The following is a 26,474-nucleotide window of genomic DNA, read 5'->3' as shown; positions in this document are numbered from 1 at the left end:
GCTGCACTTACTAAGCAAGTACTGTTCCACCTGAGCCATGCTTCCAGTCCTTCCAGTCCTTTTGGCTTTTAGTTTGTTTTTCACATAGGGTCTTGCACTTTTGCCCATGCCAGACTGGATCAGCAGTTCTCCTACCTTCATCTCCCAAGTATCTGGGATAGTTGAGTATTTTAAAAACTAGCCACTTCAGAGAAAGCCATATAATGTGTCCAAAGTAAAAAATGAGATAAATTTTACAAAAATCTTTAAAATCACTGTATGTTCTTATGACCTAGAGCTCACAATGGGATGTTCAAATATTGGTTTTGTGCATCTGTTTTTGTTTTTAAAGATATTAACATTCAGGTTTTGATATAAAATAAATCTTTGTTCAAGGAATAGTTGAGTGAAAGACTTGATTGTATAAGAACTAAGTTATATCCTTTTCTGTTTTTTATACTAGCTTAATTGTACATTAAGAATTTTTAAATTTCAAAATTATTTAGTTGCCATATTTGACTAGTGTATCCTTTAACTAGAACAACTTATGTCTTAAAAACAAGGCATTTATGTTTTATCATCCATATAGGATGTTTGTAACTTCAGCTTAGCAAATTGTAAATGCAATTTTATAGTTGTTTATTTTTTGTTGAACACTCACCAGAGAATTTGATAAACTAACCAGATAAATCCCATGTAATCTAGATGTCTAAACTACAAAGAACAGAGTGTGGGCATTGGTTAGTCTGATAACAGATGAAAAGAATAACTTATCTATCTGCCTTTATTTATCTCAGCATAACAGGAAGTATGGACTCTTCTTCATGAACAATCCAGTAGAAACATGGTGATTTTTTTAAGCACTAGAAAACAGCCATGCTAAAGACATAGGTCCATGAGAAATTGTCACAAAAGTTCACTTCAGGACAGCCCAACAGAACATAGTTTGCTATTAAAGATAACTTAAAACACTTTATGTAATATTTTAAAAATAAGCGTAAGTAAAAATTAACATCCCCCCCCAAAATAAAAACAAAGACATAGATCCTAACTGTACATTTTAGTTATAGTATCGCTGCTATTTGCCAGTCGTAATCTTGGAATATGCTGTATTTTTAATTGGAAGATCTATTTGAACTTGGTTTCTGTTGTCATTTCAGTTGGAGATTATGTCAATCAGTTGTGCGGAGACACGGATTGACTTGGTCACATGTATTTTGAGGAACTGATTGTCACTGACCTAACTGATGTATATTTGAAGGTTTTTAAAATTCAATTTGAAGTGATCACGATGGTTGGGGTTGTTGCTAAGTGATAAAACATTTCCCTAGAATGAGTAAGGCCTTGGTTTTGATCCCAGCCGGGGAGGGAGGGATGGAATCCTTACATTTATGTTTCAATGGCAAGATAAATTTAAAAATTTCAGAACATCTTTAGTCCCAGTATTTTATCCTTTTCCTATGGTTGACTCAAAAAACTCTATTTTTAAAACTATAATCAAACAGGAGGCTATTGGGACATTGTGGTACAGTAAACACTTTTAAATGCACTTATCCTTCTCTAGATACTAATAATGCAAGTCTAGAAAAAAAAGCAGTAGACATTTATTAAACACTCTAAGCACCAGAAACACAGTTAATTTTATAATATTTATCATAGTTTTAGTACTCATTTTACAAATATATATAAACTAACACTTAGAAATACTAACACAGTCAAGATCACAGATCCAGTAAGTGCTATTTATAGTTCGGTGGATTTATATTATCAAAGCTGTTTTTTCCTTTTATAGAGCTTTTTAACTCCTAAGTTGTACTATTAGAACATGTCCATACTTTAGATCCATATTAAAATAATAACCTTACTTTAAATTCGACTTTTTATACTGAATTCTAAATTTGCTAGATTGTAAATGTAATTTTAGGGACATATTTCTAAATGCACCTTAAAATAGACCAAACACAAACATATACAAAGGTAACTTGAATGCTATAGTTATTTAAAACTGCATCAGTTTTATCATGGTAAGTGCATCCAAATCCTTTCACACATGCACTGCATTTTATTCTTTGATCACTGCTTCAGAAACATCAGTTTAGATACAAATTCTCATATGAGGAAGAGGCAGAGAGAGTAGTTTGTTTCCAGTGCTGTATAGTTTTCCTCTGGACCATACTTCTAAGAATGACATTCTATTTTTGCTGACATGTGCCATTATAACTCTTTAAAGACATATGTAGTTGGGTGGTGCCTGAATGAAGAGATATGAATAACTTTTAAAAGTGAGAATATTTATGAAATCTTCTGTCTATATTACATGGCAATGACAATCATTTTCATTTCATCAGATTATAAAGCGATTTTGAATTAAACCAATACTGTGCAAATAGTGATATATTAAATTATGCGGAAAAATTCAGAAAGCCTAGCTGTGGTTTTTAGCAACTGTGTCTTCATGATTCAAAATGCTGGTCTGTTGGGTAGAAGTTTTCATTTCCTCTGGAACTTTCATTATACCTGACTCATTCCCTTTAGTTGTAGCATCAGAAATAATTTTCATTTGGGAAGTAGGGATTTTTTTTTTTTTTTGAGAATAGAAAGAAACCTAAATATCATAGTATAGTTTTATTATAAAATGTATATTATATAGTTTATTGCTACAATATTATAGTTTGAGCTTTTGTTGTTTTTATAATTTTCTGTTTCCAAAGATCTCACAACGTCTTTTTAAAACCTTCATTTATCTCTAGGATCAGTAGAAACAGTTGGCAAATGGATAATTTCCAGCTCTTTTTTTTTTCTCTTTCTGAATTGCATTGAGTAACTTTAAAGGCTTGTCCTACAAGGAAAACAAAGTTCTCCACTCTTAGGAAACAGTTAAACCTCATGATCTGACAATATAATTCTCAAAGGCAAAAATTTATTTTTTAAATGAATCTGAATTTTAGTTTACTTTGTACTTTGAGTTACTTTTTTTTCTTTTTTTTTTTACTAATAAGCATTTTGTATGTTCACTGCTTCCTTCCAACTGCTATCAACTTTATAGTAGACAGGTGATTCTCCCTTAATTCCTAAATTGTAAAATACAGACAGATTAAAGGTCAGTCTAGGTCATTCTAAAACTACTTTTTCAAAATACTAGATACTGTTAAGATATCAGTTTTTAATTGTTTTTATATGTATCAATAGACATAATTTCTGACATATATTTACTAAAACCATAATGAATGCACAATAGTAATCTATGTCTAGGTTAGCTTAACACAGTGAAGACTTTATATATCTTCAAAATTGAAAACCATAATCTCTCTAAATGAAATCACTCTGTGTATTTCTAGGTAATCCAGAACTCATAGTTTAGAATGATAGGGAATAAAGCAAGGATGTCTACTCTTCTTTTAGAAGTTGGCATTTTTTAAATAAAATTTATATGGAAACACCGAGAAAAAAGATATATAGAGTTGAAGAACTCACACCACCACTTTCAAAGCTTGCTATATTGGAATCAAAGAAGCGTGATATTGACATAAGTGTAAACACATCAGTGGTATAGTCAGAAAGTCTAGAATCAACCCACAAATATATGGTCAACTGATTTTTAGCAAATGTGTCCAAGTAATTCAGTGGCTGCAGTGGACAGTCTTTTCAACAAGTAGTGTTGAAACAATTGGTTATCCATTTTTTAAAAAAACACTTTTACTATTTATCATGTATGAAAAATTCATTTAAAATGTATAAACACAATATAAAAGCAAAACATTAGCACCTCAAGAAGAAAAATAGGAGACAATTTTTATCTTAAATCAGGCAAAGATTTCTTAGGTAGAAAACAAAAGGCATGATTTTTTAAAAAGTGATAAGTTAGACTTCCATGAAAATTTTTTAACAAAATTAAATTATAAGGCACAAGCTCAGGAAAGATAATAGACTAAATACATAAACATGTATACATATGTGTGTATGTATCTGCATGATATATAGACAAAGATATGTGTACAGACTATATTAAGAACCATTTCAACTCTGTAATAAAGTAAGAGAACTCAATTTTTAGAGATAGGCAAAAGATTAAAAGGTATTTCACTGAGGAAGAGATATGAATGGCCAATTAGTTTATGAAAAACCACTTAATGTTGTTACTAGGGTACTGGAAATTGAAGTTATTTTTTGATAACCCCTGATACCCACTAGAATTGCTAAAAGGCAACACTGTTAGTAGGACAGAAAGCAAGTACAACTCTTGTACATCACCAGTAGGAAAACAAAGTGGTACCACCACTTCAAGAACAAGGTGGCAATTTCTTTTGTACTTTTACCATATGACCCAATTCCAGTATTATTTATTTGTCTAAGGGAAGTGAACACTTAGTCCATACACATTTGCACATGAACGTTTACAGTAACTTTATGTACAATATCCAAAATTCATCTAATCGTTAATAATGGAAAAATAGATTAGCCAAATGTATGGTATCCAGTAAATAAAATACTATTTAGTGATTAAAAGGAACAAATTATTGCTACTTGTTGCAACAACATGAATAAATCTCCAAACCATTATAGGGAACCAAAGAAGTTAGACACTCCATGATTCCTTTTATATCAAAGTCCAGAGAAGATTAATATGGTCCCAGGGTGAAGGTGACTTACTAGATGAAAAGAGACATGAGGAAATACTTTGAGTTGATCAAAATGTTCTAAATTGTTGATGTAGTGATTATAAGTTTATATCATCACACTTGTTAAGGTACACATTTTAAATAGATGTATCTTATTATATCAATTGTATTTGAATAAAGATAAGTTATAGTATTAATTCTCAGAGTTATAGTATTTTCTCTCAGCGAAAACAGCTCAAAATCAGGCTTAATTTCAAAGCTAAATCTTGTTTGAAACTATGTAAAGTGAAAAAATAAATTGTGTAAAAGTATTTCTAAGAAGACAATAACCTCTAAGTACAGTTCTTTTGACTTTCAGTGTATGTGTGCAGAAATGGTGGTCTGTGTCACTTAAAATTGATTGAATAGGGGTAGCAGAGTGGCTCAAGCAGTCAGAGCACCTCCTTAGCAAGCAGAAGGCCCTGAGTTCAAACCCCAGTACGGCCCCCGCATTGATTGGCTATACAACTTACTATAATGAAAGTGTAAAAACAAGACTAAAATAAAAGTCACATTCAAAATAATGATGTTAAGTGTTATTTAGGAACTATATCCAGAAGACATATTATTTGTATTTTTAGAAAAATAGAACCATATATTAATATGGAAAGATGTTAAGTGAATATTAATTTGTTGAGCAAAACAAAGTATATCAACAAGAATTGTTGTGTTGTATTGTAAGTGATATGACTTAAAGTAAATATTTTGCTCATTTTGTGGCAAATTAATTTGCCACCTCTTATTATTTTAGTTTTTCCTTTTAAAACCAAAATAAAAAATACTGTTTCTATGTCACTTTCTTGTCTCCAAAATTTTAATAACGTCAGAAAAAAGTCAGTGTCCCTCTGCTAACCACTTAAGTTATGCTGTGCCTCAAAACGTTTTGTGTTATAAGGAGCACATTGTTAGGGAAATGATTCTAAAGTTCAATAGGAAATTGTGTTTGTTCCATTTTTAAAGATATCAAATGTGCAATAAACTGCAGAATAGCCTTCATCTGTTATGGCCTCTCACAAAGTGTTACCTTTGACGATATTTGACTTCCTTTCTGAGCTGTGTGTGTAGTCACTTCCATTGCTCTGCTAACCTTTCCTCATGTCCCAAGTGCACCATTTGCAGCATACAGTGACGCTACTTTCTTGAGTCTTGATGGACTATGCTGAGATTTTGAGCTTGGCCACTTTTCTTAGCACTTCTGATGGCTGAAGAGTCCTAACTTCATTGATCTGCATTAACTTTTCTACAGATTCGTCATTGGGCGAGAAAAACCAGGACAAGTGAGTGAGGTTGCCCAGCTGATAAGCCAGACGCTGGAACAAGAGCGGCGCCAAAGAGAGCTGCTGGAGCAGCACTACGCCCAGTACGATGCTGACGATGACGAGGTAGGAGGGTGCAGTCTTTCCCTACGTTTCTTCTCTTTTCTGTGCTCACCTTTTGCTACTTCCTTGATACTGCATACCTGTGCAGCAGGCTCTTTACAGTTTCATAAAAGGGTGTGTCTACATTGAGCTAAAATTCAACCTCACACACACAAAAAGAAATACCATTTGCATCTGACACTGATGAATCAAGTCGTGGGTCTATTTACAGTACGAAGACAATGGAAACAAATCATTCTCATCTTTTCCCACATTATCATAAAGAAATTTGTAGAAATAAGAAAGGCCAAAACAAGACTAAAAATGTGAATACTGTCTATCTTTATTGCTGGAATTAGCTGGTCTTCTCTTTGTGCTTAATGTTATTTTTGGTCTTTTCCAAATGTTCTACAATAGTATGCAATAGTTTTTCAAAAACATTCAGTAAACATTTTAAGTGAAAAAATACACCCATACATACATAAACATACACAGAAAAGTACCAAAGATTGCTGAGTGTTTCCAGAGATCTTTTTCCCCCCAGGAGGAGAAAGTTCTTTGGATCTGCTTACTATGATTTGTGCTAACATAATGCAGAACAAAGCTTTTCCACTAGCACGTGTTCTATGGAGTTGATGCATCTTGGAATAATTTTACATCCTGCTCTCTGTAGAAGATCAAGTAAATGAATGGAAGCTAACCCCCAAGTGAAAACGGCTCTCTGGAACCCTTGTGTGTTGTAATGTAATACAGATGCTGGTCTATTTCTAATGTCAATGCCAAGTGTACATTGATATAATAGGACAACATGCTTTATTGCAAACACATTCATACATGCATATGTTTCATATTGGCATGTCAAAAGATCCATCAGCAATTTAGTTGTAGTGTTTCATACTTCATAAACTAATAAATATTCAGATAAAGCAAATATTCTTCTTAATGTCAGCTGATATCAGCACAGTGAAATTTCATATGTTCAACCTTTCCTCATCTGACTATTTTATTTTTCCAGAACTTTTTTTTATTTCTAGCCAGGACATAGAGAAGATTAATAAATGGATTTTCAAGTATTTTTCACTGTATATTTAATGAATTTTTTAACCCAAATGCGTATCACTGTAGAAAATTAGAAGTGGTATATCAATTAACTTTTGATCAAAGAGTAATATATTACAAAGCCTTTACGTGAATGAACTAATCTCTTGGGATTGCCTTTACTTCATTTAGTTTTTCACTTGCAGAGTCCAATTGAAATGGCACGTATTTTCTAACTATACTGAGATTTGAATTATGAAAATGTTATCTTGAATTCTGAAACTAAAAACGGCAGTTTCCTCAAATATTTTAACTTGCATCTTACCTAGTTTTTAATTCTCTGCTCTTGTGTGTTGTATTTTATTAGAGACGTTGATTTGCTTTGGCTGCAAGCCTACGATAGGATTCTAGACTCATTCTCTCCATGATTAGTTTTTACCTCCTCTTTGAATCTGAGGGTCAGGGGAGATCAAGTGGTGGAAAGGGAGGAGGCCAAGCTAAGGCTGTGTGCCTTAGTGTCCTTGACTTTAAAGTGTAGGATTAGGCTAGATCTCTGAATGCCTTCTACTTCCTAACATTCCACAAGTGTGAAATAAGGTATCAGGCCTAGAGTTCGGTGTGGTAGTGCATGTCTATAATCCCGGTACTTTGGAGAGTGAAGCAGGATCATGAGTTGAGGCCAATCTGAGTCCATGAGAACTGTCTCAAAAACAAAACAAACAAACAAAAAACATCAGGTCTGACAAGAAAAGGAGAAATAGAAGATAGTCCAGTCTTTGAGGGTCTACATGTGAAAATTTTAGGTCATGTGTCCAGTTTTTGAGGAATTGTTCACATTTATCCCCAAAGTTTATTTCAACTCAGCAGCTAAAGCTGTTGCCTGCACACACGTGCTCTATGCAACACTAATTTGATAATTTGAGTAAATGAAAAACGCTATTATACTTTTATAATATTACCAAGTGGAAGATTGCTTCTGGTTTTGTGTGTTTGCTTGGTTCTGGAAAGCAAGTCAAGTTCATTGTCACTGAGCAGATACTTTTAAGGGTAAGGGGAGTCAGTAAATAGTTGATGTCAGGCACTTTGCAAGACGCCAGTCCTACATGACCTCATCTTAGTCTTTAAAACAATAAGAGACTTTGTTTTTCCTATAATGTAGCAACTGAGACTTTTTTTTTTCTACTCGTACAGCCGGTAGTTGGCAAAGTTAGGGTTTGAATGGTCTCCCTGGCTCCACAGCCTGAGCTTTCCAAAGCACTGAGCTCTGTTTGAATGGAATGCACAGATCACCCCGATGGGTCTCCATACCCAGGCACACACAGAAGAACTAGTAACAAAAGGTGTTAAGAGGATTCCTGTTTGGAGCAATGTACTTTCTTATAATTCTTAGATTCTGTGAGACTCTGTTCTGTATTTCTAATAATAGGGAAATTGAATTCGTGGAGAATTACTTTAGGCAACAATCTATAAGTATCATATTCATAGATTTTAAACCGAAGAATAATTGAGTACAGAAATGTTTTATTAAAAACTTAGCTTAAAGTTCAACTTTCTCTTCTTTCTACAAGTTGTAGAAATAGATATCAGATGCTTGCTACTATGTTACTCCTAAGTAACCCTTGCTTTTTGAGATCAAAGAGTCTTTTCCTTTGTATTCTCCTCTCTGACTCAGTGTTTTCTTTTTCTTGTATGTTACTCAATGCCTTCCTAAAACATGCACAAGTAAAATCAATCATTAATTTTCTGTGCATAGGAAAGATGAAAGCTATACAAATAATGAATATTTACTCCAGTGTTAAAACTTTCAATGTTATCACTTGATTCAAATTTTTAAACTGTTATCAAATATTATGAAATTGATTGATTTGAGTGTTGTCTCAGCATTTTCTACTTACTCTCTTGTTCTGGTAATGAAAAGAAAAATGACCAAAAGGTAAAGGAAATGAGAGGAACCAATATTGGATATCCAATAGATAAGTGGTCCTTGAAAAATTGATTTCATTTCATATACAATTGAGGAGCTTGTTGATTTACATATCTTTGTTAGAACAGGCCCTGCATGTGGGTAGCCAGCCACCTGGCTTTTCACTTTTTTTTTTTTTTTTTTTATAACTTATGGAATCATCCTGTGATTTCAAATTTAGAATCACTTTTATTTGCTAATATCCTATGTTACATTCCCTGCAAACAGCCAGGAAACCCTCTAATTAACTGCAGAGCAACCAAGTTCATCCAACTAATTTCCCAGAACCAGCCCTTAGATCAGCTTTGTCTGCCAAAGGATAGAAAGCTTCTGGTTTTGATCAAACCATCCAAGGTTGATTCTAACTTGGAACTTGACACATTGACAAAGGGAGAGTTACTTGCTTGAACTGGCTACACAGAAAGCATCACAGTGTGAGAAATATGCCCTGAAATTGTAAAAGTACATTGGTCCTCTGAGAAGGAATAGATAAGAAAAAAAAAGTTTAGGAATAGCCCCTCATTAAGTTTTACTTATGCTTCCAAATATCTGTTTTAATGCTTTGGGAAATTATAAGTATTGCTCTAGTAGAATTTTGAAATGTATAGATAATTCTCAAACATTTAAATTTCTGCCTTTTCTGTTTTTCTCCAAATATTTAAATTAGAAGAGTTTAAAATAAGCAAGCAGCCAATTCCATTTTAATTTGCATTCCTGTTTCTGTTCACTCTCTGTTAAACATTCTAATTAAAAAAAGAAAGAAAAATGACTGTGCCTGAGGCTGAAGAGTAGAAGGGAGGATCCTAGAAAGAAAGAAAAGATGGAACTCTCAACCATTGAAAATTTTAAATGTACATCTGAGTATGTCAGTGATGAGTGGTGATTGCATTCCTGAATTTTGTGGAATTACTCTTCATTTGTTTTTCTTTTTTGTCTTTTTTAATAATTTGAAAGGTAACCATGGAGGATTTCAATAAACCCCTCAGACAGTCAGCTCTATGCCATGAAATTTTGGGGGTATGATAAATTTTCAACTAGAATTTATTTTAATAACATTTAGTCAATCTCCAGTTAGCCTTTTAGTAGTGAGATGATACCATCTAGTTTATATTTTGTGTAACATGCTTCTATTTTAGAGGTATTTTTCTAGTAAAAGCATTATGTAGTTTGAACTACTGTGGGCTCAGATTGTAACTACAGTCTAAATTGGAACTACAACTCTTTTTTTAATTAGAAAATAGATATGATCATTGAAATGAAAATGAGTAATTTTATATGTACATTTAAAATTATCTGACTATTTGACTTCCTTAAAGATCCTTTTAAAACATAGTATTTATTACATTGTAAAGCCTTTTATTATAGATGGCATTTCAAAGTCTCTTTAGGCAGCAGTTCATAACACAATTATAGTCATCACTCCAGAAACTAATGCCCCTTTTCTTAATCTTTCTTTTATAATTTGTTTTCATTACTGGAAATTAATATCATTATAACAGCATCACAGAAATATTATTTCTTAGAATCTTTTAAAGTACTAGATACAATTTTAAGTAGCTGCCTACATGGATATGCATTTTTATTGCTTATGTTAACATGGAACAGTTAGAGGCAAAAATATATCTTAGGGTTTGCATAAGTATTAAAAGGTGTGTAAGAATGTAATTTTTATCTGAAAAGTATTGAAGGGATAACATTAAATTTGACTCATGCTGTTTGCTGTTCTTGGTTGGAAACAGCTTATACTATGTAAGCCAGAGGTTGCAATTGTTATGGCTAGCCTTTTAATAATTTAAATTTAATAATGTACATAGACTTTATACTGTGCCTACAGTATTGTGAACTGAAAGTTGGACATTTTTACCAAGGTGTAGTAATATCCCCTTGGTACTTGACAGTGTGTGTTACTTCACTGTTTTTGTTCTATCCTTTATCACCAGGCTGCTTTCCTGAGGGGGAAAAGGCCTTCTTTAATTGTTTTTATCAACCATTCTAGAGCACTGTGGCTGAATTGCAAGATGTGTCTGGCAACTGCAATAATAATAACAACTATTTCCTTAAGGTTTGTTTGGGTTTTTTTGGGAAGAAAATACTACTTATCTATACCTTCTAGCTTCACACATGTGAAATTAAACATTCTATGTGTTATATTAACTCTGTGCTCTGAAAGACTTTCCCAGAGCTGTGTGTTTTGTGTGTTGAATAATCTGAAAATAATAATTCGAAGAAAAATACTTAATTCTGAAACATTGCACATGTTTTAAGCATAGGACTTGCTGTTGGGACTCACTTCCTAATATTTAACAATGGATGTTTTTAACACGTAACAATTTAAATTTTTTTTTATTTAAACTAATGGGGAGAAAAAGAGATTCAACATGGGAGTTGTATGATGTTTAAATAATACCATGTAAGCAGTGATTTATATTGTCTTTAAATCTAGTATTTTTTCAAGAAAATAATCTTCTGATACAAAGTTCCCAGTTTTTCAAACACTAAATGCACTTAGTGCACAATATGTCTAAAATGATATTATACTTTAAATAATAAAACAATTTTAACAATAGAAGTTTTAAAACTTAAAATGAAAGTCAAGTGTGTTTAAGAGGTTAGCAGGCTGGTGGTGATAAGAGTCACCTGAAGAATAAAAAAATATAAAATATTTTTAATAGCTATTCACAGAATCCAATTTTATTGGATCTTTAAAATCACTAAAATTACATTTTTTGGCTTGCAATCCTCAAATTTATAATAATTTGAAACCCAGAATCATAAGGTTCTTAGAAAACATTGAGTTGAAGTTGATATCCATGCTTGGTGTAGCCTAAACAAACTACATACCTCACACACATTTGCACCCATCTGTGTACACACTGTCCAGGAGGTGGATGTCCTCCTCTACTTAAAAGGTCCTCTCCAGGGATTAATATTATCATATCTATAGGGATATAAAGGACATTACTCTTTGTATATAGAGACATTATTACATCTAACACTTATCACAGACAGGGAGATACAGGGTCAAGAAAAGTAGAATTAGGGTAGGAACTTTTGCCTAAACCATGTCATCTTTTGGTGGCTCATTTTAGTTGTGCAACATTAAAAAATCATAATGAAAGTGATTTGAATATGTTTTGTTGTTATTTTCCTCCCAATATTACTTATTCATGAAGTAAATATTTTTAAAAATTATCAAATATGTCCAGGCCATGAAGTTTCTGTGAAAGCATAGGCTTTGTTCTCCCTAGAAGCTAAGCTAGAACAATTCTATATTATACTGAGAATCTACAGAGCTTGCAGTGTTAAGGCAGTGACATAGGAACATGCACAAATGGCAGTATTTTCCAACTTTAAAAACATTTGTATTTTTATATGTCGAATATAGTTATTTACTAAAAAGTTTTAAAATTCTGAGACAGACCTTATGAGCTTGGGAAGCAAACTTACCATCCCATGTGATCTCTTCGTTTGCTCTTTCTGTTTTCTCTGCCTTGAATACCATTTCCTACAGGAAGTCTGTTGTCCTTGCATGTTCACTTGGTTTTATTTACCTTTCAGGGTTCTGTTTAGGCTTTATCTACTTCACAAAGCCTTCTTGGGCCATCTTAACTGAGTTAGTCTCCCCATTCCCCTTTTAATGTCAGTGGCTTTAGAAATAATGGGTGTATATCTCTATCATCATTTACCTGTAAATTTCCTCCATTAGCCTATCATATCTTCAGTGACAGGTTTCAATGACTGGTTGATTTTTAATACAGACAAGGATGAGTACAGCCCTGGGTAAATTAGAAGAAGTCAAGAAATTGAACTGAATGGAATCACACAAAAGAGGTTAGGATGAAAAGTGGAGAGTACAGTAAAATGAGAATGAAATTTAGTCAAAAAGAAAATAGCAAGGAAAGAATGGTATAGAGTACAAGAGTAGAAATAATGTCATACCTAGTAAGTCTGGAACCTAGAAGTGACAAAAAGAATGAAGAAACAGTCTGTGCTTATCCTTTATTTAGTGCCTTTTACTACCACATTATAAACATTTGGAAGACCATCACTTTGGAAGACACCTTAGCTCTGTGACATAATGCTGAAACCTTCTGAAAGCAAAACCAGAAAAAAAAAATGAATAGAAACATTTCTTCCATAGAAAACTTTGGACCTAAGTACCAACTGAGTGACTCAGGTTGACATGACTTCTTAGTCATAACTGAATAAACTCACAATAGAAATAGAATAGTCAAAATTCCCTGAATCATGTCAAGATCAATACTGCATAAGTGGTCTCCTTTCCTTCTCAATGTAGAACTTAGGGAAAGCCTTCAATCATAGAAATACATTTTCATGAGCAATACAGACTGAATGCCAACCTGGCCAAGGATTGCTGTGCTAAAACTTCTGTATTATGGGGGTTTGTTAGGCTTTATAAAGGATTCAATCATTTTAAACTGATTTTGATGCTAGTGAGTATGACTGAAACTCCAGTTGAGTTCTTGAGTTCCAGTTCCTAAGGGGATTTATAATTTTATTAATATATAATTGACATAGAGTGAAGTGAATAGATCTTAAATGTATAACTTAGTATTTTTATCACTATATCCCCATTTTAAACTCAACTTTAATGAGGAATAATATCCATACAATAAGAAGCACCAATTTTAAATGTATTTCAGTTGACAAGTTGGTAAGTTATACCACCATCAAGACAGAGAACATTTCTGCATCCAAATACTTACCTCACAGAGCTTATGGTTACTCTAGGCTGACACCCCCATTGTCTGCTTCCTGACACTGTGGGTTAGTTTTTTGAATTCTGGAATGTCGTTTGAATGACATAGTATACTTCTTTAAGTCTTTTTTCTTTGATTCATCCCAAGACATTTATCCTTAAAACGTAATTATTATAATGATACTCTAATTGGTATTTCTTCAATTGTGGTAGACAAAACCCAGGGCTTACCCAAAAATGTTATGTTTAGTTGGAGAACTCCCATCATACAGCTAGCTGGAGTACTATGAGCTAGTCTCTATAGTAGGAATAAATCTACCACTCCAAGGACTGCATGGAAAATTACCAATGTCAGGTCTTGGTGGTATGTGTAAAGGAAGAAAAATTTTCTCTGAGAAATCATTATCACAGACTCTTGAATGTGTGCTGTGCTTCAGCAGAGAAAAAAAAAAAAGAAAGTATATCTTTTCTTGAGGACATTCACCTTTGGTCAGTCAAAGCCTAAAAGTTTAAGATTCAGAATATATGAGTCTACAGTTTCAAAGTACAAAACTCACAGGGAAATAAAAGACCATGTGTAAACAAACAGCAGAACAAAAGAAAGATAGTTGGGTTGGAGGGAGTGTGAGGGAGGAAAAGGGAAATAAATGGGGAAAACAAAAAATGAAAGAATGATAAGGTAAACAGGTTCTTCCTGGAAGCAAGGGAGGATGAGGAGGAGAGGGAGAGGGTGGGGGGCAGAGGGGAGAAGTGGCCCAAACAATGTATGCACATGTGAATAAATAAATAAATTTTTAAAACAATTACAAAAAAGAACGATAAGGTAAAATTATTTTATTATTGCTTATACCAAACTGGAGTAAAAACTCTATATAACTTACTCAGCAGACATGAAAATCAGAGTAGTACAATTCTCATGCAAGGAATGCAGTGGAACCTTGAAAATGTGAGATGTATCAAGTAACTAGATATAACCTTGACACCAATACCTAATAATGATGAGAAAGAAAGCATATAGGTTCATTCCATTCATTAAAATGATGCAAAAGAAATGTTAAGCAAAATATTATTAAACTACATCTAACAACATATAAAAAAAGATGATTGGGTTTGGCCAGGAATGCAAGTATGATTTAACATTTGAAAATCAGCCACTTCCTGTATTTGATAATATGCTGGAAGGCAAGAAGCTGAGAAATAAATTGGGAAGGAAGACATAAAGCTATTATAACTCACAAATGCTGAGAATGTCTATTTGGAAACCCTCAGGAGTACCTATAAGTAAGTTATTAGCAATAATGTAAGATTTTAGCAAGATTTCTGTATACATAAGTATAGTATCTATTTCAGTGTGTCTGCAAATAGGGAGAAAATGTATAAGTTACCATTTATATGCTTTCAAGAAATAAAAGATAGGCAAGACTTTCAAGGGGAAAAATAAACTTTCATTGAAATGTTAAAGGAAGTGTATGTAACAGGACAGAGAAATCTTGTTCCTGAACTGGAAGACTCAGTAGTTTAACTGAATCCATTTTTTCCAAATTGATTTATGCATTCAGTGCAATTCTAGTACATATCTGAAGGATTTTTAAATGGATTTTTGTAGGTTGTTGTTAAAATGTAGTTGAGAAAACAATACACTAGAAATAATATTTCACATGCTTAAAAGAGAGAGAGTTATTAAATTGCAGTAACTTAATAATTAATTTTTAGTTTTGGAGCAAAACTAAAAATGAGAAAGTTGATTAAGGCATCCAGATATAACCCATTACATTCAAGAAGATTTGATTCATGACAGATGAGTTGAGAAATGATAGGCTCTTCAATCAATAAAAAATTGTGATATTGAACCCCATCTCAGTCCATACCAACATCCTGTTTCAGGTGGATTGATTGTTTATATAGGCAAAACAAAACTACAAAATTCAGAAGACAATGTAGAAAAGTGTCTTTCTAACCTCAGTGTAAGAAATAGTTCTTAAAACAAAACCAAAGAGGAAAAGGATTAAGAAAAATGACCTTAAAACTAAGAACTTTCACTATCAAAAGAACTTCCACTTTAAGAAAGTGAAAAGATAAACCAGGAACTGGAAGAAAATGTTTAGAAAACAAGTAATTGAAAGAGAATTACATAAAAAAAAAGTCTCCGTTGATTTTTTTGTTTTTTGGCAGGACTGGAATTTGAACTCAGGGTTTCACACTTGCTAGGCAGACACATTACCACTTGAGCCACTCCACCAGCCCTTTTTTGTTTTGGGAATTTTCAAGATAGGGTCTCACAAACTATTTGCCTGGGCTGACTTCAAACCACAATTCTCCTGATTTCTGTTTCCAGAGTAGCTAGGATACAGGCAAGAGCCACTGGTGCCTGGCTAAAAGGTATTTCTATGAGCCAATAGAAAAAGAGTGTACATGGGCCACTGGCTTGAACAGGCATATCACAAAAGAAACCTCACAGATGATACCCAACTGTATTAGCAATTGGTCAGGAAGCAGAAATTAAAAACCAAAATGAAGTACCATTTCAAACCTACTGACTTGATTTAAATAAGGTATTTTAAGTTTGAGAAGGATGTGAAAACTAAGGGGAACTCTTATTCTCTACACATAAGAAAAATCAGTTGGCCCAGTCACTCCAAAAAACTATTTGCCTATCCAGTGAAGCTGATTCAACAATTCTATTCTTGCTAAACACCTTACATATATGAATCGTAACACTTGTATAATACCGTCTTGTAATAGGAAAATATGTAACTCATCTGACAGCTCTATCAACAACAGCCTGGGTAAATATAGCTATCGTGGTATGTTCACACGGTGGAATGATAAATGGAAGTTGTTTCAGCAGGCACAGTTGGTGCTGTAGGAGGAACATACTGCTGAAAGCACAACAGCACAGAAGAATGCATACATATGATTCCACTTACATAAAATTCTATCAAAATAATGATGCATTGTTTGTTTATACAAAAATGTAGTAAAATAAAACAATAAGAAACACTAAGAATGAAAACATTCCACAGAATCTCTTCAAAAGTGTCAACATCTAAAGTGGAGTGAGATAGGCATGCCAGAGGGCTGACTGAGGTGTATCAGTGCTATTCCTCTTTTTGAGTTGTTAGTTCATCCATAGTCACTATATCATTATTCGTTGTTTTAAAATTTATTTTATAAATGGTGTCAACTCAGTACTTTAAAAAATGTTTAAGTCTGCCAAGTACAATATCCTATATTTAGCAATCGTGGCTGTAAAGTGAATGTGACACAGTTCCTGCTTTCTGAGGAATTATGGCTTAACACTCTGTGTTTCAGATTTGTCTCAGTGTGAGAATCTCAGTGTGGTAATTCTTTAAAAAATACAGATTTCTCCATCTGGCCTCAGACCTACTGACTCAGTCTATATATTGTGGGGAACTGAGGACCGTGGGAGTTTGTGGAAAGATGAGATGGGTTTGTCTATTTAAAAATGCCAAGAGCACTGGAGTTGAGGACCTTTGAAGTCCTGGGTTTTGGAGACACTGCTCCAGAAGGAATTGCTGCTCCATAGCACCAGATAGTTACGTGAGAATAGAATCAGAATTCTCCCTTGAAGACAATTGTAAGATTGAGATTATATTTTTCATTAATTTATAGCTGTGCATAAAATACCATTGGTGACATTTGTGTTGATTTCATTTTTTTGTACTTTAAATTCTGTAAATCTTAATTCCTAATTCTAGTTGATGAGATATCATTTTTGTACTCTATGAATCAATTTTAGTACAAACACACCGTATTTTCTAAGATTTAGTTAGTTGTATAATTATAGAATTATTCAAGTGATAATAATATGTGCCTCTTTGGTAACTATAGCTTTCCTCTTTTGCAGATTAAAAATTCAGGGAAATACAAATTTCTCAGTCTCTTCCCACAGTTCTACTGGCATCAGAATAAGTGCCCCATTGTTTCCTCAGCAAATAAAATGAAACTAAAGAAGACTGCCAGTTTGACATTGCAGTGTGACATTTGAATTATAGAGGTCTACTTTGGTCTGTTGTCTAGTCAGTTCGGGATCTTAGTAGGAAAACAGGGATCACTGGGTCCCTCCTTGTATAGAATATATTTATCAGAAATTTAAAGACAATGACATTTATCTCTTTGTAAATAGGTAACATTTATTAAAAGGAACTGAATTAAGAATTTTGAGTCATGGAAAAATATCTTTTTATACGCACAATAAACTTGCTATTTTGCTATGGAAACAATATGTAAGTGTGGTAAGGAATTTAAATTATTTTCAAGGCAACCTGTCAAAAACTGTAGTAGCCATAGTAGAAAAGAATCACTACAACCAAAGACACACAGAGTCAAAGCATGAATTTGCGGTTTCTGGTTTCATTTTTTGGTGCAAGTTGTGTTTTATTCTTTTGTTTGTTTTCTGTAACACAAGAAGTTGGGGCAATGTCGGGTGTGTTCAACAACAACAAAAAAGTTTACCTGTCGAGCAGAGTATTTAGAAAGCAGTTATGATTAGACAGTCCTTGTAAAGGTTGAATAATATTATTTAGACTTTCTAAAATCAGCTGGATTTCTAGACTTTTCATTAAATTGAAAAATAGTCTTCAGACTGTCTAGATCAGCTGAATTTCTAAACACTTTTGTTCCATCCTTAGGAAGTGATTCTGTGTAGGTCTGTTGCGTTTCTGAGGTACTAACTGCCCTTTGTTCTAGATTGTCTCTTCACGTGTCTGTGTCGTGAACTGTCCGGGATGATGGTGTCGCATCTTTCCCTCCACAGCAAAGACAAGTCACGCTCACTGCTGTGCATAAAAGATTCATGTCACCTAAGCTCTGAGTTCCTCTCCTGACTTACCTACCTTGTCATCACTCTTGAGGAACCAGCACAAAAATGATGGTAGCCTGTTTCAACTAGTATGAAGACACACCCTGGCTTAGAGGAAGGTTCTGACCCTGTTCAGACAATGTTTACAGAAACATACACCTACACTGATCATGAAAGAAGAATTTCAGTCATGTGGTTAAAAGCTTAGTAAGTCTCAGATTTTGGCTGTTCCCTGGGGGAGATGGTAAGGCAGGTGCATGGTGTCAGTTAAGGAGAAACAGTAACATTGCACGGCATGTTGACTCAATCCCTCCTGCAGCCCATGATGTCTGCCATACAACGTTATATTCCTCCAGATATAGAAGGGCTCGACGCTCTTTGCAGTAAAACCTGACTGCTGTAAGGGAATATTGGTTCATCAGGGAGATTATCTGAGACAGACAAACTCCTATGCAAACCCTAGATGAATGTTTGGACCCTGACTGCCTGGGATTGCATCTATAAGGCTGATGAAAATAACGCACTGGACAATGAGAACCTGTGTGTCTCATCACCCTGGAAAGCTCGTCTATACTTTATCTTAAAACTAGGTTTAAAGACATTATCCTGATAACAGGACAGCAAATGCTCCAGATTTAGATGGACTCCTTAACAGAGTTCCTGCTGTGGAAGTCAAAGTTGTTACTGCTGAGTCAAAGACTCCCTGAAGTTACATAGGTGGTGCCAGTAATTTTGGCCCACTTTTTAAAGTGCTTTAGGTGGCGTGCTGACATCAAAGTTGGGTTCAAACGCGAGTGGTCACTGCAGTGCTCAAAACTACATGTTCCCTGTGACTGGAACAGAGCTCTTCTCTGCCTCCATACCCCTTGATGCTCCCTCTTCCCCTGTTCTCCTGACCTAGCTGCTGTAAGAAGAAAGATGATTGTGGGCGAAGCTGAGATCTCTTTGCCCTCCAGAGAGACTAAATACTGTCTGAACCCCTGGAATATGCTAGTGAACTCTGTGGAGGGAGGCACTTGACCTTCATGACTCTGTGGGTACTCGCTCACAACTCACTATCTCACCTCCCGTGGTGAGAAGAATCTTTTAAAGAAAGGATCGTTGTTTTAAAAATGTTTTTATGTTTAAAGAAGGACAACCATCAGGCCATGTAACCTTCAGATGACTGTATCGACCCCTCCAAAATGAGGCTGCCCTTGGTTATATAGAGGAGCTTTCCTGAGGAATATTTATCTGTACCCTGTGGGCAACTACCCTTATAATTGCAGTCATTTAGTTAGATAAGGTAGTACAAAATTTGTTTCTGACATTAGGTGATAAGATCAGCGTACCGCCTCAGTCCTGGAAGGCACGCACATTGGCCTCACTGTGCTGGCCAGGGTTGTTTGAAACAATAGATTTATGCCACACCTTACACTTCCTCCTTGTTTGCCAAAGCCAAGTCTGCATTTGCTGGTACATCTTGCTTTATTTAGATGAATGCTTTAGGCCAAGCAGAAAGGTCAGTACAGAAGCTTACAGACTTGGGTTTGTAAGGTAGATCTGATGGTTTGTGAGATTTGTTTAGCCAGTAGGATGTGGAAAATAGAGGCTCCCAGTACTGAAAGTTAGATGAATTTTGCTACTTAAGGTTCTGTGTATAGACTTGGCTATGTACTGTGAGGTAGACTGAATGGAGTCAGTCCTGGTTGCTGTTGGTCACATTGATCAATGTGAGTGTCATACTCATGGAAAATCTACCAGAAGCCATAGCCAATGCAGAAATGAGGGGAGGTACTGGTGAGAGGTGATTTGCTATGTCTCTTCTCTGCATGTCCGATGAGCCAAGGTACAGGTGGCCTTTGTTTCAGATTCCGTTTCGGTGATATTTGTATGATGAACAGTCTTGGAATAAATAGAAATAGTGCCTCCCTTTAGGGCGGTGGCAGATTTGCTTACCACCCATTATTTAAAACGGGGGCTTCCCAAGCTTGCAGTTCTTAAGATGTTATGGTTACCTCCTCTGCATTTACCCTGTACCCTCCATTTGAACTGTGTTTGAAAGCCATTTCTTAATTGTAGACTTAATTTTAAGACTTGCAAACCTATCAAGTTTTGTTTCCTTTCTGTTTAATAGTACTCTCATTCTGTTTATTTCTTTTACATTTTGTTACAGCCAGTGAGGAAAAAAAAAATCAGGCAGCACCTTCAGCATTTTGTTTGGAAATTCACTTAGTGAGATCACCTCGGTCACTAGGAACATTCTTACCTTCTCATTAGAGAAGGTGATGGTGTTGCTAAGCTTTCTGCCACTACCACAACAGGACCCCACCTCCTGATTTCCACTACCAGTCCATTCAGTTCAATTTAGGCTTGTCCTAATACACTCTTCAGAATCCTTCTAGCCTTTGCCCACTGCTGGTTTCCAAAGCCACTTCCCTGTTTTGTTCCCTGCATTTGTTATGACAGCATCCCCCTTCTCTTCCTGCACAACGAATTCCCACCAAAGCATAGCAACTTAACACAATAAACATTTATACATTACAGTATCTGTGAGTCAACTGAGCTGGATTCTCTGACCCAAGATCTCTCCCAAGACTGCAAGTAAGGTGTCAGCCAGAGCTGCGGTCATCTAAGTGCTCAACTGGGAGAAGGTCTGCTTCCAAGCTCGCTCGCAGCTGTCCACAGGACTCGGAAGAGCCTCCCTCGTGTGACTGTTGGCAGGCCCAGCTCCTCCCTGGCTGTTGGCCAGAAACCTCATTCTTGTAATGTGGGCCTCTTTATACTCACAATATGGCAGCTTGTGTCCAATAGTGAGAGCAAGAGGACAAAAGAGATGCAAGTCACATTTTTCATGTAAACTAATCTCAGAAGTGACATCCCATTATTATTATTTCTTTTGTATGATGGTTGCTAGAAGTGAGTTACTAAGTTCAGCTCACCCTTGAGGGGAAGGGATTATACAAGAGCGTGAATAGCCAGGAAGCAGGGATCCCTAAGGGTCATTTTAGCATTTACAGGAAATAGCTTCCCTGCTTTTGAAGTATACTTTCTAAAAGAAAGGAGATCAAAACTAAAGAAAACTTTAAAATACTCTAAAGTAAAATGCTAATTTATGCATTGTCTAACACAATTGCTAGAAAAAATTTAAGAAGGAAAACGTGAGATTGAATTGCTAATAAAGATTTTATTAGCAAATTTTTAGTTAAGAATTTCAGAAAAAATAATTTGTCAGCAGTGTTGCTAATGATGTGAGGAACTGAGAACCTGAAGGCAGGGAACACAAGCCACTTGAGTAATCTAGAAATGGATGTTCTTTGTTTTCCGTACTTGGAAGCTAGAGAGTAAGATGGAAGTGAACATCAGGTAACATTCTTAAAACAAAAGATTGACAAAAATTTTTGAATGACAACAACTGGAAAGAGAAGTGAATATAGACAGTGGGCTAGGTATCAAGTTGGATATTTTGTGTATTTCTTTGAGTCCTTTTAATATCCTGTGAGATTGGTATCTTTTACACCATTTTACAGAAGAAGAGAGCTTCTGAGGGTCTTGTCCCTCTAGCCCAAAGCTCCTGCTCTTGTTTGTTGCACTCCTTTATGGTTCTCCTGGAGAAACAAGGTGGTGAAAATAATCACAGTCATAAAGTCATGTAGTCATTTAGCATGTCCTAGGCACTTTGAACATATCATTCCTATGAATTTTCACAACAACCCCATGAAGAAAGTGCTTTACAGCTAAGCAAACAATATTAAACCAACTAAGTGGCCCAATAGTCCAAGACTAGGACACATGGCATCCACTGGCCTACAATGGGAAAGCAGATGTCTTTGCAGGAAAGGGGATGTTTTTACTGAAAGCCATGTGAATGGTTGGTGCAGATTGGGAAATTTTAAACATTAACATCTTCAGATAAGGGCTTCCTTCTCCAGAAAAGAAGCAGCTCTCATTCATTCTCTCTCAGAACTGAGTCTGAGTATATATCCAGATTCAAACAAATTCTCACAGAAACTGCATAATTAAGGCTATTTTTATGATTAATGCCATTTACTTTACCTAAATTTATCAGTGCAAACATTGCTACAGCAAAAATAAATGCTGCTAATGGTCGAACCTAATAACAAGAGAAAAGCCCCCAAAGGGTCAGTTAGGTCCCAGCTGCAGCTGTACTTCACTATATTTCATACTGGAAAGCTGAGATTAATAGGAAAATCAGGTTCTGCTGTGTTGTCCAGATGTGGCTACCCCTGCCTTAATTTATTCAGCAAACATTTGTTCAGTGCCCACTGTATGACAAGCAGTGAAGTAGCTGTTCTGGAATCACAGAGATAAATGGTACCTGGCACATTCAAGGGACTTTCAGTGGAAAGAAGTGTGGATATAAGAGCATCAAAGTGTGGTGGGTGATGAAAGGAATAGATTAGGAAAGTCCTCAGGGCAGTAGCTTCACAGGATGTTCTAATGTGACAGATATCCATCTTGGACCACTGCAGCAGGTGGGGGCCAGTGAGTGAGGAGTACAGAGGTGTGGAAGTTTTCTTGGGTTGGGTAGAAGCTGGTACCTACTGCAAAACTGAGTGTTAAGAAGAACAAGTTTAGCAAAAAGAAAGATTTTACTTCAGAAGACCAGTTTGCTTATAAAAGATTCATGCATGCAGCTCTTTTAAGAGAACAAATCTTATGAGAACAAATCTTAACAAACATCTGGTTACAGGATAGGGGCTTGAGTGTGTTGCCACTGCAGTGTTGGTGCCAGCAAAGAGCACCTACCACATGCCAAGACTTAGTACTTTTCAGGAACCATCTAATTTAATCTCATGATGACCTTGTTATGCCAAGGACCTCTTTTTACAGTTTTGTTCACTTTATAGATGAAGAAATCAAAGCTTCAATCTAGAAGCTCACCTTCCCAAAATCTCACAGCCAGGATTTGCACCTAGATCTTAGTGACTACAAAACTGAGATTCTTTCATTGATCCCCACTTCATCAGCTCACCAATATAACCAATACTCTTTATTCCTTCTGTAAAATGTTTACTGATTTCTTCAGCCCTCATGAGTGTTCCAGACTCTAATTTGTCTACACACTCCTGCTCCCACCAGTCAAAAGTTGTGTTTACTAAGAATAGAACCTGTCAGTATACTTGCTATTGTAATTACTTTATTAAATAAAATACTAAGTGCTCTGATGTAATATGGCATAAAGGAAGTTGTTTTATCTGTGAAAACAGAGATAATACTTTGGGAAGATTCATTAAGTTGTTCCTTCTTCCTTTACAAGTGGCAGAATCAGTCTAATTATTGAGGTTTACAACATTCTGCTAATATATTGTTCCATGTTGTTTATTTTACATACAGGGTAACCATAAAAATAATTTTTATTTTCAATAAAAATAAAAGAATCAAAAGAACCTACTATTCTTAGTCCACTAAATGTAGCTTTCGTATTTCAAGATGTTTATGAAGTTCTAAAGTAGATGCGTTGTTTATTCCAAGGCCTTTCCAGGGTGGAAATGGCAAATGGTCCCCAAGATAAAATGACCCCATAAAGTTTTTGAACATCTTCTCCATAATAATGCAGACTCAATGCAGCAAATGTATTTTGTCCTCAGGATGCTTGTAAGACTAATTGTAAAGAGAAGATCCTAAGAAATGGTAAGATGAAATGATCAATAAGAATTTTAGCAGAGTTGCAGGTAATATACTCTTAGGAAGTCAAGAATAAAAGGAAAAAGAAGAATCCTTAACAGCTTACATTTGTGAAGGTAATTTTGATAAAGAATGAATGTGTGAATGACAAGGCCAAAACTGTCCTTAGAGGTAAGAATTGTCTATGTTGTATATTCCCTAATCCTGCTAAAAAATGTGTGGCAGAATGCTGCCTTAACGAATAACTGAAACTCATTTTCTTGATATCATTGAAAACCTTCTCAGGAAGTTCTAGATAGTACCAAGTAAATGTAACTGGAATTCTTGAACATATTCTTTTAAAAACATTTGTTCAGATTTTATTGTATGTCAAGCCCCATCCTAGGTACATGTTTATTATATTAATTCTCTCACTCATCGTAAGTATTTCTTTTCAAGCAGGCAAAATATCAAATCATTCATTTCAATTTATGTTACGATTTAGTCAGACTTTAAATTTAGTTTAAGATTTATTGAGTCATTCATGCTAGTCATCAAATTGATAATATAGAATTGAATTTTGTATACAGCCTTAAAATTTCAAAACAAAGGCTTGTCTTTGCTGCTAGTTTTGATTATAGGGTTAAAAACAAGTTCATACTCATACCACATGAAAACTTTTAGCAAAATGTCTTGAGATCATTTACTCACCAGCCTTGCTGCATTCCTATTAGTTACCATCACTGGTATTTACAAAGTAACTGTTGCCCTACCCTCAAAACCACACCTAATGGAAAATTAGTCCTTTTAAGATTTGTGGGATCTCATTGTACTATATAAACAGAAGCTACCTGGAACCAACCAGCCCCAACTGAGGAGCACTTGGAGAAAAGCCAGAGTTCAGCTACAAAGACAATTACAGAAAAGTGTGACAGACAGTTAGAATGGTATTTATAGGTTAAACATTTTCAGGACGATTTCTGAAGAGTCCTAGACTTCCAGCCTCTTTCCTCAACCTCTTTTCCTATTAGTCAGAACATCTCTGATTTTATTTGGGGTAGGGGGAGGTCCTAACTAACCTGTAGCCGGTTTAGAAAATCACTGCTCTACAAAATATCTTGAGGTTACTTCTGTAGACAAATGTCGTCAAAGTCAAGGTCTTCATGCTAGTCACCTCAGTGTGGGGAAGTAGAGTCTGAAAGATGCTGAGGCAGTGTATTTATCATGGTCGATGGGCCTCGGTTTCTTTAGTAGAAATTGTGTCTACTCCTAGGTTCCACAATTAGAGAAAGATGGAGCACTTGATGAAAAGTCAGAATACAGCCACCAAGACAATTGCAGAGAAAGACTGACACTACTGAGGAAACTGAAATTATTTGATTTGAAGAAACAGTTGAATAGTGGTCTTCTGGACACTGGAATTATCACATCGAGGTTAATTACGAGATTTCCTTCATGTGCAGGAAGAATATAATGACAGAGCAATAAGGAAAAGAGCCTATGTAATCAAAGGAGTAAACATTAATATGCTCTTTATGAAGGTTCTTTTGAAGGCAGTATGAATTCCTATCTGTGTTTTATGTATTAAAGTACTACCTAAGGGAACAGAGATGAATTAAATGAACTTTGTCTTTTTAACCATCTGAATCAGTGATTTGTCTTTAAATTATATAAGGTAAAGATGTCAAACAATTATTTTGAATTATAGTCTCATAGCCTGATGCTGCCGGGAGAAGAGCTACTTTCCAATAATGTTAAGGAAGTTAGTGGCGGAGAGGAACATTTATTCCAGAGGTCATGAACTCAGGATACCTATGGGGTCTGAAGGTATAACAAAAGAGGGAGGCACACAGCAGTGATGAAGCATTAGGGAAGTTTCTGTGTTTTAGAAGGCAGATGACCCATCTGAAAGGGGCAACCATGACCAGTGCTGGCCAATTGTTAGGATCCAGTGTGCCTATATTGACAGGTCTTTGGCTTCCTCAAAAATAAAAAGCTGGGTATCTAGAATTTTACATGAAATTTTTTTTCATATTGACAAAATAGTAGTTTTATAAAAGCCCTACGCAAGCATAATATGACTTATGGGTAGTCTGTGAGTTAGAAACCTATAGGTTATTCTATGGCTTACTAGTGGACCACCGAAGTAATTAACAAACCAAACAGAACTGAAGGAACTCTAAAGCTTAGGATAATTAAGGTAGTAAACCTTTGCAAGGCTTAATTAAGTTTCCCTCCGACTCAATGAACCTTTGATCTCTGTTTCCTTCCTCCTTGCTCTCACTGTTGGGTGGCTTTTTCAAACAGGAAGTGGGAATTTAAAGAAATT

The 26,474-nt window shown here is 35.1% G+C and overlaps 1 protein-coding gene across 3 annotated transcripts in view; it reads left to right on the top strand.

Annotated features, from left to right (window-relative positions):
* Window positions 1-26,474, top strand: part of Ppp1r9a (protein phosphatase 1 regulatory subunit 9A) — a 282,034-nt gene that overhangs the window by 191,040 nt on the left and 64,520 nt on the right. For 2 of the 3 annotated variants that reach the window (XM_074064722.1, XM_074064721.1), the window contains exon 7: window positions 5,884-6,019. In XM_074064722.1, coding sequence (XP_073920823.1) covers window positions 5,884-6,019 — 136 coding nt within the window. Of the gene's footprint in view, window positions 1-5,883; window positions 6,020-10,992; window positions 11,059-26,474 lie in introns of all 3 variants that reach the window. The other variant, XM_074064723.1, reaches the window with a different exon arrangement.

The sequence above is a fragment of the Castor canadensis genome, chromosome 2 (assembly GCF_047511655.1).
Source record: "Castor canadensis chromosome 2, mCasCan1.hap1v2, whole genome shotgun sequence".
Lineage (NCBI taxonomy): Eukaryota > Metazoa > Chordata > Mammalia > Rodentia > Castoridae > Castor > Castor canadensis.
The sequence above is the reverse complement of the archived record's forward strand: the minus strand, read 5'-3'. Positions and strand labels throughout refer to the sequence as shown.